General features: G+C 42.7%; 1 protein-coding gene across 22 annotated transcripts in view; it reads right to left on the bottom strand.

The window, feature by feature from the left end:
* Nucleotides 1–13643, bottom strand: part of LOC106509733 (uncharacterized) — a 279725-nt gene that overhangs the window by 124070 nt on the left and 142012 nt on the right. For 18 of the 22 annotated variants that reach the window (XR_014841207.1, XR_002342497.2, XR_002342501.2 and 15 more), the window contains one exon: nt 31–130. Coding sequence is in view for 4 of the 22 variants with exons in the window: in XM_085018440.1 (XP_084874566.1) it covers nt 31–130 (100 nt within the window). In the remaining 18 variants the exon portion in view is untranslated. Of the gene's footprint in view, nt 1–30; nt 131–1823; nt 1885–13643 lie in introns of all 22 variants that reach the window. The other 4 variants (XR_014841205.1, XR_014841203.1, XR_014841209.1 and 1 more) reach the window with 1 other exon arrangement.

The following is a 13643-nucleotide window of genomic DNA, read 5'->3' as shown; positions in this document are numbered from 1 at the left end:
CCCACCCCTACACATGGACAGCCTACTTACACGATGCCACGGGGTTGTTGGAATTGTTCAATTAGCGGCCTCATTGTTGCACTCTGGGCAGAGATATTCAAGGAACACTTCACAGATCCATCATATAGAGCTAGGAAGAAAGAAGCAAAGTCGTTTATTTTAGTTTTTGTAACTAGCGTATTTCAGGACATTGTATGAAGAACCAGGAAAGATGGGTGTGGCCTATGGATTAAAACGGCACATGTGGAGAAGAAAGCAAAGCAAGTGACTTTTTTAAACATACATTTTCACCCCTTCTCAATGCAAAAAAAAAAAAAAAAAAAGGAGGCAGAAACCTGTTGTCTAAAGCAGGAAATAGAAGAAATACTGGCTGAGAAACTGCCCACTTGGCATTGATGAGCCCCAGCTGGCCCTCTGGCCCTACTCCTATTTTAAGTTTATGACGTACAGTCAAGCATTCCTTTTCCGCACCTGAAAGAATGACTTCAGTCCAGACTGGGTCCGTATTAGAAGGGGTGGAGTTATTTTTAGACCTGGGCACATGATCTGCCTCAGCTTAATCTCAGGATCCTTCAAGGAAGTGGAAGGATGACTCTTTGACTAACATCCCACTCGGGGTCCTATCAAAAGGAACCCTCTTTTTCAGTTTGTTAGTATGGAACCAGTTGTCACGGCCAAGGATGGCTCTTGGTTTCCCCACCGCTGGTCACAGACTGCACTGTGAGCCCCCCGTACCGGATTATATCCACCTTGCCAGTGGCAGTGAGCCCCCATGCCAAGCTGTTCCTTTCCTCATTGGCTTGCCTTCTCTGGGAAGCATAAGAACACAGCTAGATCCTGGGAGTCTGGATCCTGGATTCTATTGCTTACAAGCTGTGTCTATGGGCAGATCACTTCTTGGGAACTCATTTCCCCCTCTACATAAATAAGGCTAGTAATTTAAGATTATAAGGATTCAGTAGAAGAATGTAGGTAAAAGGCAACCCATGGTGCTGGCAGCAGAGAGGGCTCAATAAATTCTAGTTAGTAGTAGTAGTAGTGGTAGAAGTGCTCCAAGTACTTTTATGTGTTTTTTTCATTTGATCTGATAAGAATCTAAACAGAGATGGGTTACTGTCCCCATACGGTAAATAAAAGCAGTGAAGTTCAGGAGTTCCCTTCACGGCTCAGTGGAAACGAATCTGACTGGTATCCATAGGATGCAGATTCAACCCCTGGCCTTGCTCAGTCAGTTAAGGATCTGGAGTTGCCTTGAGCTGTGGTGTAGGTCGCAGACACGGTTCGGATCCCGAGTGGCTGTGGCTGTGGCATAGGCCAGAGGCTACAGTTCTGATTAGACCCCTAGCCTGGGAACTTCCATATGTAGCATGTGCAGCTCTAAAATCTCAAAAAAAAAAAAAAAAAAAAAAAAAAAGCAGTGAAGCTCAGAATAGTTGCATGAGTTGACAAGTCACAGCACCACTGAGCAGAAGAATTGAGGTCTCTTGGCTCCAGTGACAGTCCTGGGGGCAGCATAGCCCATAATGCACTGTCACATATAACAAGAGCAACAGCAGCAGTATCCGTAGCAACTACATTGCTCAGGTGTCTATACATTGCTTTCAATTAATACTCACAACAACTATAGGTTCTGGATTGTATCATAAACTCCATTTCAGAGGAGGGGACCAAAGTTCAGAGAGATCAAGGAAGGTGCCCAGGGGTATACAGCTGGGGATGGTGGAGCTGGGTGTCCACCTGGTCTACCATGCCCAAGCTATGCTGTCAACCTCTGTGCTGCTGGCTGTTGTAGCAGCCCGCTCAGAACAAGTGGAAGCACTTGCCTGCTCCAGATGGCCAGTGAGAGGAGGAAAACTTATTTTTCCATGTGGACAATCATGCCGCCTGCAACAAAAAATAGTTTTAATTCTTTTCTAATTTGTATGACTTTTATTTCTTTTTACTGCATTATTGCAGTAGCTAGAATCTCCAGTGTGAGCAAATATCCACGCTTTGTTCCAGAATTTAGTGAAAGCACTGTTTTTCACCATTAAATACAAAGTTTGATGTAGGGTTTATGAAGTTGAAGAAGTCCCCCTCTATTCCTAATATACTGAGGTGTTTGTTTGTTTATTTTTCATAATTAATGGTTATTTACTTTCATCAAATGATTTTTTTTGCATCATCGATACAAATGTATGATTTTTCTTCTTTGACTTGTTGATACTGTTAACCAGCCATATTAACTGATTTTCAAATATTGAATCCATCTTGCATACCTAGCATTACTCCTTCTTGGTTACAGTGTCTTATTCTTTTATAAATTGTTGTACTTGATTAGTTAAATGTAGTTGATAACTTTTGCACCTAAGTGCTTTAGCGATGTTGGTCTTTAGCTTTTTTTTTTTTTTAACTAACTTTGGTTGGTTTTGGTACCAGAAATGATGGCCACATAAAAAACTCTCCTCTCTTATTTTCTGGAAGAGATTGTATACCACTGGCATTAATTGGTCTTGAAATGTTTGGTAAAAATTTCCAGTGAAAACATCTGGGCCTGAAGAGTCTTTCAGGGGTAGGGGGGAGTATTTCAATTACAAATTCATTTTCCTTAATAGTTATAGAACTGAATAGATTATTTGTTTAATCTTGGCTGAGTTTTGGCAGTTTGTGGTTTTTGAGGAATTGTCCTACTTCTTCTAAATTGTTAAATTTATGGACATAAAGTTGTATGTAGTATTTTCCTATTATCTTTTTAATGGCTACAGAATTTCATTTCATTTCTGATACTGGTGACTTGTATTTTTCCTATTATCTTTTTAATGGCTACAGAATTTCATTTTATTTCTGATACTGGTGACTTGTATCCTCTCTCTTTTTCACCTTTGGCAACCTTGCTAGAGGTTATTAATTTTTACTGATTTTTTTTCTAAAGACTATCTTTCTGTTCTAATTATGTTTTTCTATTATTTTGGGGCTTTAAATTTTATTTCATGCTTTAGTATTCCCTTCCTTTTGTTTGCTTTGCGTTTGTTTTGTTCTTTTTTTAATTTTTTGAAGTAGGCTCTTAGATCAGCTATTTGAGATAACTCTTTTCCAATATAAGCACTTAGTGCCATAAATTTTCCTTTCAGCATTGCCTTAGCTGCATCTTGCAAATTTTAATGTTTATTTTCATTTTCTTTAGTTCTACATATTTTTAAAATTTCCTTTGAGATCACCTCTTTGACCCATGAAGTATTTAGACCTTAATTATTGAGTTTTCAGGACTTTGGAGATTTTCCTGGTTTTGATTTCTGGTTTAATTTCATTATGGTCAGACAAGTTACTCTACAGGATTTCAGTTCTTTCAAATTTGTTAAAGTTTGGATATGATCTATCTTGGCAAATGTTCCATGGGCCCTTTAAAATCATGGTTATTCTGCTCTTGCTGGACAGAGATTCTATACATTTCATTTAGATCCTTTCAATGATATTCCTGAATTCTTGCGTATTTTTTTCTTTTCTATGTTCTTGCTAATATTCTCTTTAGCAGTCCTAGAAGTTCTGAGTGGGAGGGGTGAGGAACTTAAGTTCCCAACCACAATAGTGGATTTATCTAATTCTTTTCCAGCTGTCTTAGTTTTTGCTTCACATATTCTGAAACTCTGTTGTTTGGTTCACAAAACAGCTATATCTTCATAGTGGATTAATCCTATACATCATTATGTAATTTCCCTCTATGCCCATGGTAACTTTCTTTGCTCTACTGTCTACTTTTGGTATTAACATAGCTACTTCCCTTTGATTAATGCTTGCATGGTGTATGGTTTTCCTTTCTTTTGCTTTCAGTCTACCCTATGTCACTGAATTTGAAGTGAGTTACTTGTAAATAATATATATTCAGGTCATGCTTTTTAATCCGTTCTGCCAGTCTCTACCTCTTAACTGGTATACTTAGATCATTTACATTTAAGGTAATTATTGATCTATTAGAACTGCAGGACATTTTATTACTTGTTTGCTGTTTGTTCCTTCTGTTTCTCATTCTGTTTCTTTTTTATTGACTTCCTCTGGGTTACTTGAACATTTTTAGAGTTCCGTTTTGATTTCATTTTGTCTTCAGTATATTGCTTCGTATTGTTTTCTTCATGATTATTTTGTTTTGGAGACTCCATTGCTGGGAATGGGGAAGAAGCTGGTGGGCCTGAGTCTCCTTATGCCACCAAGTAGAGGCCAAGGAGACCTAGGGCTTCACTGCTGCTGCATCTGTGGGTGAGTCAGACCATCTGATGGTATCTCAGTTTGGCCCAGGAGCCAAGAGTCCAGGGCTTTGCTGCTGCCAGTGGATTGGATTATTTGCAAGGATCCTGGGCTGTAAAGCGGAGGCTGGAACTTTTTATTGCATCTCTGTCGTGTTTCCCTTTTCCTGGACTTTGGCCAGAGAGAGCAGGATATTCTTGGGGGTTTTTTGTTTGTTTGTTTTGTCTGAGCCTATTGGTGGGTCCTGGCTACAAGCTTCTCCTGTGCCCCAGGGTATACGGAAGATAAAAAAAGCTCAGGAAATTCAAAAAGTTGTTGTTTCTCAGGTCTTGAGGATTCTTGCCAGTCTACCTTCTTCTTTTCCAACTTTCAGAGTTCTTTTGTCATTGTCTGTTGACCAGTTTCCAAGGTTTTCTGTTGTATTTAGAGAAACAGAGCAGGGAAAGTGAATCAACACCATCTTGTTCCAGAACCAGAGGCCAAGACAGTCTACTGTTTGTTTGTTTGTTTATGTGTTTATTTATGTTTCAGACGTATTTTATTTCCTGGTTGATTTTCCAGAAAGCAGGATCAGAACTCCACCCTCAGCGCTCTTGGAAGGGATCAACTGCATCATTCAAAAGTCTCTGAGCCTGCTCTGTATTTAGCTCATAGGATATTGAATTCTCTTTGAAAATCTGAACAGGCTATCACTTCTTTCCTGGATCGAAAGTTGATTGGTAATGTAAATACTCGTCTGTAACACAAAAAACAGGTTTTCTTTGAGCTTTGCCCATTCCTCAACCAGTGTCTTGAATGAGGAGGTTTTCCTTTGGACCCGGAGGCATCGACCACATTTATCTAGAAATAGATTACCAGGGAACTGCTGGAGTTTTCTTAATTACAAAGGTTTAGCTGCACGAGGAAAGACCACATATCTATGTTTTACTTGTTTCTCCGCTTGGGTCTTTGCCTGACAATATTGGATGGGCTTTTGGCCCAGTGACCTGCGGGAAAGTGCAGTATTAAAACCCAGAGTTAATGTTTTAAATTTACTGCAAAGACACAGTAAGCAGAACACCATGCCAACTGCCAGCTGATGGAGCCCTTCCCCCCACAAAGAAAGAAAAAGACTAAAAGTAAAAATACTGCTTCTTTTTCTATACCTGTTTCTTCACCATAAAGACAACCCTGTGTTTTCTCTTAAGTAACTGGGAAGTAGAGGGAAAAAAATCCAATTTGCTGACTATTTTTTACCTTAAAGATACACTTTAGGAAAAAGTACACTGGATTTAATACAATTTATGTCACTCTATTTTACGTGTGCCATATATGGCCTCTTTCCAAGATTCTGAAAACAACTATCAATCGAATGCATAAAATATTAAAATATGTAGCAACACATGAGTTTACGTGATTTTCAGCTTATATCAGTATAGTATTCAGTAATGTGGTAAATACAAGAAGCTTTAAAATTTGAATGTATCAGGCAATGAAATATTCTCAGGTGAAGTAACATTTTCAAGTGCATTTCATAGTATTTTTTCTGAATTCTCCTTATCTCCACTGAAGTCAATAAATTAAATAAATTAACATGTTGTGCTTGATAAGGGGAGTGTTCACATGGAATTTTCAAAAGACCCAGAGAAATCATGTCCAGACAGCTAACCAGCATAGTAGTAACACTGATTTTAGAATTTTTTTAAATTATTTTTAAAATCTGTGTTGAAGTATATTTATTTATTTATTTATTTATTTTTAATTTGTAAAAAGCAGGGCGATTTGAGGGATTTTTTTTTTTTCTTTTTTTGGTCTTTCTGTCTTTTAGGGCCACACCCAAGGCATATGGAGGTTCCCAGGCTAGGGGTTGAATTGGAGCTGCGGTCCGCAGGCCTACACCACAGCTCACAGCAGCGCTGGATCCTTAACCCACTGGGGGAGGCCAAGGATGGAACCTGCATCCTCATAGATCCTCGTTGGGTTCTCTAACTGATGAGCCACGATGGGAACTCTGATTTGAGGGATTTTAATCCACAGCAAGAAAGGCAGATTCCCAGAACCAGCAGAAAATGCAAATATAACGTTTAGACAAAAACCTCAATTTTCCATTGACATGTGAAATGAGCATTTTATATCAGTCTCTTCAAATATGATTTGCCCCTACCCTGATAAAACAACAAAAAAAGACAAAGGCAAAAAGTAATAAAAATATAAAAAGAAAGTGACTGTTTTTGCCTATCGTCAAGGTATCTGATGTTTAAGAATAAAATAATAATAACAAACAAATCAGTTCACAAAGCAAACAGCTTTTCCTCTGGTTCCCTTTGAAGTGGGTCTCCTTTTATTTTTTATTTTCCGAAACCTGCAAATGAAGGCTTCCTGGGAAATGGATGAATTCTGCAGTTTCCAGACTCAGAAGATAAACAAAGCAGTCAATTTCTCTTCCTTCCCCACCCCCATCCAGTAAACAGCCTCAGGCCACAGTCTGGGCCTCCCTCAGCTCCCCAGAGTCTGCCAGGGGGCTGGGGGCTGGGGGCTGGGGGCTGGGGGCTGGGAAGGCCAGTTGAGGGGTGGGGCAGTGGGGTGGGGGGAAGGGAACCTCGACTAGAGGTGGGCTGGGGTGAACTCCAGCTGTGGCCAGTGGACAATGTCACTGGCATGCTCGCACACACAGAACGTACCTGGCGGAACCCCGTGAGAGAAGTGTTAAAAAGAAAAAAGAAAGAAGGAAAGAAAAAGCAGTGCTTCATCAGCTAAAAAACAGTCCTGTTCTTGCCTGGTTTGATGTCAGCTTGAAGGACTGGCTTGGAATTGCCCGCAGGGCTATTGGGCCCCTGCCCACACAGCAGGCAGACAGCTTTCCCGGCCAGCAACAGGCTTTTAATAAAACAGGATGCTGTCCCATTACTAAGGCTGCTGACGGCCGTCCTGAGAATGGGCCCCTGTCCAGAACTCCCTCCCCCAAAGCAGCAGTCCTGTCCTTCTGATCTAGAAACTCTGCTCTGGGGCTGCTGGCCCACGAGGAAGGCTGCTCTCCCAGGGGCTTGCAGAGTGAATGTTTGCAGATTCTGGAGCTGCCTGCTTCTGCAGGGTCCTTACCATGTATGAGAGTGTTCCCTTGATAATTCTAGAAGTGCGTTTCAGTTTTTATGAAGGCTCTGACCTTGACAATCAAATAGAATGGGCTGGAGTTCTCACTGCGGCTCAGCCGGTTAAGAGACTAGTATCTATGAGGATGTGGGTTCGATCCCTAGTCTCACTCAGTGGGTTAAGGATCTGGCGTTACAGTGAGCTGTGGTATAGATTGAAGACTCGGCTCAGATCCTGGGGTTGCTGTGGTTGTGGCTTAGGCTGGCAGCTGCAGCTCCAATTTGACCCCTTGTCTGGGAACTTCCATGGGTTAAAAAACAAGAAGCTGACTTTCACAGGATGATGAAAGACCTCTTGTCCCTTCTTCCCATAGCAAGCTTTCATGAGTCATGCCAGGTTTGTATTTGGTCCCAACCTCCCTTCTCAAGTGTGATGAGCTTTAGCATTTTGGGGAAGGTCCCCTGGCTATTGTTTTCTCCCTACTTGGAATGAACTGGAGTAGGTTCCCTCTGGGACAGCAGTTTCAGAAGTTTTCCAATTGTTGTCTGATAAAACGTCCCCGCTGACGGGTCCCCACTGACAGCCTTTACTGCCTTTCCACCCTCTCTCTTGTCCTAGAGCATCAGAACTGGGATTCTGAAAGTTCTCTAGGAATATTACCCCTAGTCCCACAGGCACCAACAGGATCCTGCTGTAATGTACAGAAGTGGCTGAGCATAGAATACACAACATACAATCAGCATGTGGCCTGTGATGACCTCACAGGAAATTGAACTCCAGCCTGAAAGAGAAGTCATTGTCATGGATAGGAAAGCTCTGACAACCTAGATTTGATTCCAAAATCTGCCCTTGCTTCCTGTATAGCTACAGACAACTGGATATGTGTGTGACTCAGTTTCCTCATTTGTAAAATGCAGAGCCGGAGCCGGTAGTTGGAGGGGTTCGAATCATCCATAGATGGGCTGTTTCTGCCCCAACCACACCCATGCAGGCATTGCAAATCCCTCTCAGCACCTTTCTGCGCCCAGATGTGAAACCCAGTCAGCCACAACTAATCGATCACAGATGGCACTTGAGTAAAGACCTGTGATGGTTTCTAAATTTTCGTCCAAGTGTGATGGTCTATGAGCCTATGAGCCTAAATCCAATATATTTCTATTGACTTTGAAGTTCTGGGGAGGAAATTGAAGGAATTGGTGTTACAGGTGGTGTTTTCATTCCTTCTTTTACTTGAAGTTCGTGACTTTGGAAGTGAAAGGAGGAGAGAGGAAGTATACGGAGGGAACATCTGGGCATGTAGATGGTGTCAGAGTGGAGAATTGTGTGTCCTGGCCCGCAGCCCAGGTCCACCCCAGAACAGCAGGGTCCTGGCAGGAAGCAAGATGTACGAACCCAACTCTGAGAAGAACACGCTGCAGGAGACTTGCCAGTGTGACCAGAAAGAGTTTAAACAGAAACTTCAGAGGGAGGCACTTTTAAAAAGCCCCAGTAAATCTATAAAACCAGAAAAGATGAAGCACGGCCCTAGAATATCAGCTAGGGTTCTTAAAAGCCAAGGAAACTGCTCCTGCTGACTCAAGCAAAAAAGGGAAACTTATAAGAAGCTTCAGAGAAGCTCATGAAGCCAACAGAAAAGTTGGATTCTGCGCTGAGAACTCATTCAGCCCAGGACAGAAACTCTTCCACTGACAGGTGCCTCCCTGGGGAATGAATGGAGTGTCCTCGCTCATTCAGAGGCTGCTCCACTCAGCTTGGCTTGGGGCTGCTCTGGGGCAGGGGAGGGGGCTCTGCAAACAATATCATGGACACCTTTCTACTTCTGTACGGGGGCAGATCACCTGCCCCCGCCCCCAATTCCACCAAGACTGCACAGTGGTCAAGATCATGCCACAAAGGATAATAACGTTGCAAAAGGAAGGCAAGAGGAATTCTCGGCTACCAAAAAAAAAAAAAAAAAAAAAAAGGTTCCTGGCACCATATGTGACAGAATGTCACACCATAACCACAGTGAGTCACCAGACCTGTATTACGACAGCCCAAGGGTGCATTTCAGAGACGTAACAAACAAACATAAAGTCTAGTCCAACAGCCTGTAGGGCAAAGTTGAGGGTGATTACAGGGTCAGTGGAAAGCCTATCTGGAAAGGCAAGGGTGGGGTTAAAGGACAAAGAAAGAGCCAATTAATTACCAGCCATCAGCACCAAGCCTAGTTGTGCACAGGAGGAGTCTAGCAGGTGTCAGAGCCAAGAGTCAAGGCCAGGGACAAGGTTGGTGGAGGAGGGAGTAAGAAGCAGAGACCCTTGGGCAGGGGGCAAGGTCATCTTTCTGCACTCTGGTGGCTTTTGTCTTGCTGGAAGAGCTGCATTTAAAGGCCTAGCTGCCCTCAGCTGCAGAGTGGAGGAGGAGCTTGGGAGTGTTCCCAAAATCACTCACTGTCAGGCAGGCTTCTGAGCTCTGCTTTTTGGGAAGCAAAGCTCCCAAATTCAGAGCCCAGTTCCCCCTTTTCTGGCCATGGCACCAGTTCCTGGGTAGGAGCCAAGCTCTCTGGTCCTGATCCTCATGGAGGCTCTGCCAGGCTGGGGGCCCTGATAGGGGAGGAGGAGGGGGTGGGGCTGGTGCTGTCACCATCTTCCTCCATGTGAAGCAGAAGCAGGACCAGGCAGACAGAGAGACCTGAGTCGTGGGGACCTTGACAGAGCGCTGGATCTGGCTATGCCTGAAGCCAGCAACCTTTGGACTTTGCTTGATGGCAAACCTTTGGGGAAAGGTCCCTGAGGCAAGAGATTCTCTTATTGTGTTTATGCCAGTTTGAGTTGGGTTTCTATTGCTTCTAACTACAAAGGGTTTCAATAATAGGTACGTGGTAATACTAATATTGATCACGACGATGCACTATTTGCTTTATAACTGCTCCAGGAGGTTAAAGCTATTATCGCATCCAATTTGACATGAAGAAACTGAGGCATGGAAAGATGGGCAAAATTTCCTAGTGCTGCACAATCTTCACCCAAAGAACCAGGGGTTTGAGTGTCTGAATGTACACAGATTCTGAGTGAGGAAGGATATTGGGGAAAACCCCTCAATTCTGCTTATATAATAGTGACTAATCCCAGTGAGGGACAAAAAGAGAGAAAATACCTAGAAAAAAAAAATCAGTGTGGGAAGTTCTCTTGTAGTGCAGAGGGTCTTGTCACTGCAATGGCTATGTCCCTCTACCAGCCCACCGTAGTGGTGTCCCTGAAATATCCTTTTTTTTTTTTTGTCTGTTGTCTTTTTAGGGCTGCACTCACAGCATATGCAGGTTCCCAGGCTAGGGGTCAAATCAGAGTTGTAGCTGCCGGCCTACATACACCACAGTCACAGTAACTCGGGATCCTTAACCCACTGAGTGAGGCCAGGGATCGAACCTGCATCCTTATGTATACTAGTCGGGTTTGTTAACCACTGAGCCATGATAGGAACTCCTGGAATGTCCTTTGATGCCACTGATGGTACAGGAACCGTAGCCGCGCCATGGTCAAGGGTCTCAGTGCTGGATTCCGAAGCAAGTTCTGACCCATCAGCTGCCCCCTGCACATCCTGGGCAACTCACTCCCTTTCTTGGAGCTGCAGTTTCTTTCTTTGCCTGCACAATGGGCCCCACCCACACGATGTCATTGGCAGGGCTGAGCTGGGGTGTGTGAAGCACATAGGGCAGCCCCCCGCCATGACGGTTTGTGCTTTGTCATCATTAGGCTGTCACCCTACTGCTGGCTGTCTCTGCACTGCCCCAGCTTCCCGACCTTGGAGGCACAGGACCTGGCTCCTACCTCAGCTCCAGGTTACAGAGTCTTGTGACTTTGGTCACGTCACCCCACCACTCCGAGCTCTGGTTTCCTCATTGACAGACATGGTTTTCAAAGCCTTGAACAAAGATGTCAAAGGCACATGTGTCAAATGTGTGGGCAACTAGAAGCTGAGAGGGACAAGAATGCAATAAATAACGAAATCACGAATGATGCAAACTCATTTCTACTGGATGGAATAAGAGGCCAAACCAACAAGACCAATAAAAACTGAGTCAGCATACATGTCAAATAAAACATGGAGAACCAAAAGTGGAACACAGAAGAACACGCAGGGTAGGGGCACGGCTATTTTGTCAGCCGCCATGTGAAAACAGATTTAAGGAATAACGCATACGTCCAAAGGAAGCATGTGAAAGAGCACTGGAAACAAAGTTTCCTGGAAGCTGTGTACAGGTCTGAGGCTAAGAAGTAGGTGTGGGTCAGAAGAGCCTGACACCTGGGAATAGAAATGGAAATTAGGCTACAAGTTGAAAAGCCAAAGCCCATAACCTGATGGACACAGTTATGCAGAAATGTCAGGTGCAAATTTACAGCAATTGGAGGAAACGTTTCTCCAAAAGTGGTACCCTCGTCCATCCCCAGAATAAAAAAAAGTCTGGCAGTTTCCCTGGCCATGGGGTTTGTGGAAGGGAGTGCTAAAAGTCAGCATCAGTGGAAGTATAATGTCCCTACCGCATGTGCTGCCCCCAGGGGCTGGTCCTGGTACCAGATATGGCAATGTCCTAAGAGCTCATCCAGGTAACAGGTGTGATGGAACAGGTAATGGGTGTGGCCATCCCATACAAACTAATTCCAGTCCTTCTGCACTGCCTTTTTGAGAAGAAAATTAATAATAACCTCCAGATAAGGGGCTACAGAGAAAAGGGAACCCTCCTACACTGTCAGTGGAAATGAATTTATAACCACTATGGAAAACAGTATGGAGGGTCCTTAGAAAACTAAATAGAGAATTACCATAGGATCCAGAAATCCCACTCCTGGGCATATATCTGGACAAAACTACAATTCAAAAAGATGTGTGCATCCCTATGTTCATAGCAGCACTACTCACAATATCTGAGACATGGAAACAACCTACATGTCCTTCAACAGATGAATGGATTAAAAAGATGTGGTACCTAGACTCAATGGAACACTACTCGGCCATAAAAAAGAACAAAACAGGAGTTCCCGTTGTGGCACAGTGGTTAACGAATCCAACTAGGAACCATGAGGTTGCGGGTTTGATCCCTGCCCTTGCTCAGTGGGTTAACGATCCGGCATTGCCGTGAGCTGTGGTGTAGGTTGCAGATGCGGCTCGGATCCTGCATTGCTGTGGCTCTGGCACAGGCTGGTGGCTACAGCTCCGATTAGACCCTTAGCCTGGGAACCTCCATATGCTGTGGGAGCAGCCCAAAAAATGGCAAAAAGACAAAAAAAAAAAAAAAAAAGAACAAAACAATGCCATTTGCAGCAACATGGATGCAACTAGAGATTCTCATACTAAGTGAAGTAAGTCAGAAAGAGAAAGACAAATGCCATAAGATATCACTTATATATGGAATCTAAAATATGGCACAAATGAACCTATCTACAGAATAGAAACAGACTCATGAACATGAAGAGCGTACTTGTGGTTGCCAAGAGGGAGGGGGAGGGAGTGGGATGGACTGGGAGTTTGGGGGTAGTAGATGCAAGCTCTTACATTTAGCATGGATAAGCAATGTGGTCCCACTGTATAGCCCAGAGAACTATATCCAATCTCTTGTGATAGAATATGATGGAGAAAAAGAATATATGTATATATATATATAAATACATATATATATATATATATATATAAAACTGGGTTACTTTGCTGTACAGCAGAAATTGACAGAACATTATAAATCAACTATACTTTAATTTAAAATTTAAAAAAAAAAACCCTGTAGATAGACAGAGGAATTAAATATGGAAATGAACTCATTGTACAACTGAAAGAAAATAGGAATAAACACGTATCTACATCTGGGAAGGATGAAAACATCCCTAAAGATAAAATTAATCAGAATAATCAGAGAGGAAAATATTGGTAGATATAAAAAGTTTTAAACTTCTCAGTCCTAAATCACTATAGCAAAACTAGCGGTTCCCTGATGGTGCAGCAGGTTAAGGATTTAGCCTTGTCACTGCTGTGCCTCGGTTTCGATCCATGGCCTGGGAACTTCAACATGCTGTGGGTGCAACTAAAAATAAAATAGAAACAAAACAAAACAAAGTATGTTTAAACAAAACAGAATTAAAAGATAAGAAAATAACTGGGAACATATATAACAGATAGTGGGTTGACTGAGTGTGTGTATAACACAAGACTAACAGAAAAATAGGCAGAAAACACAAGCAAGTATTCCAAAGGAAAATAAATGCAAATGGTCTCTGAGAAATTAAAAGATGCTCAAACTCGCCAACAACCAAGTAAATGCAAATAAAAACGGTAAGTTAATGTTTCTCTTTCAAGATGGCAAAAACAGATGACAATATATACAA

Source organism: Sus scrofa, chromosome 3 (assembly GCF_054392235.1).
Source record: "Sus scrofa isolate SSC_HxYL_T2T_F1_AM1 chromosome 3, Sscrofa_HxYL_maternal_Yorkshire_Landrace_v2.0, whole genome shotgun sequence".
NCBI classification, from domain to species: domain Eukaryota; kingdom Metazoa; phylum Chordata; class Mammalia; order Artiodactyla; family Suidae; genus Sus; species Sus scrofa.
This window is presented reverse-complemented; position numbering and strand designations above follow the sequence as displayed.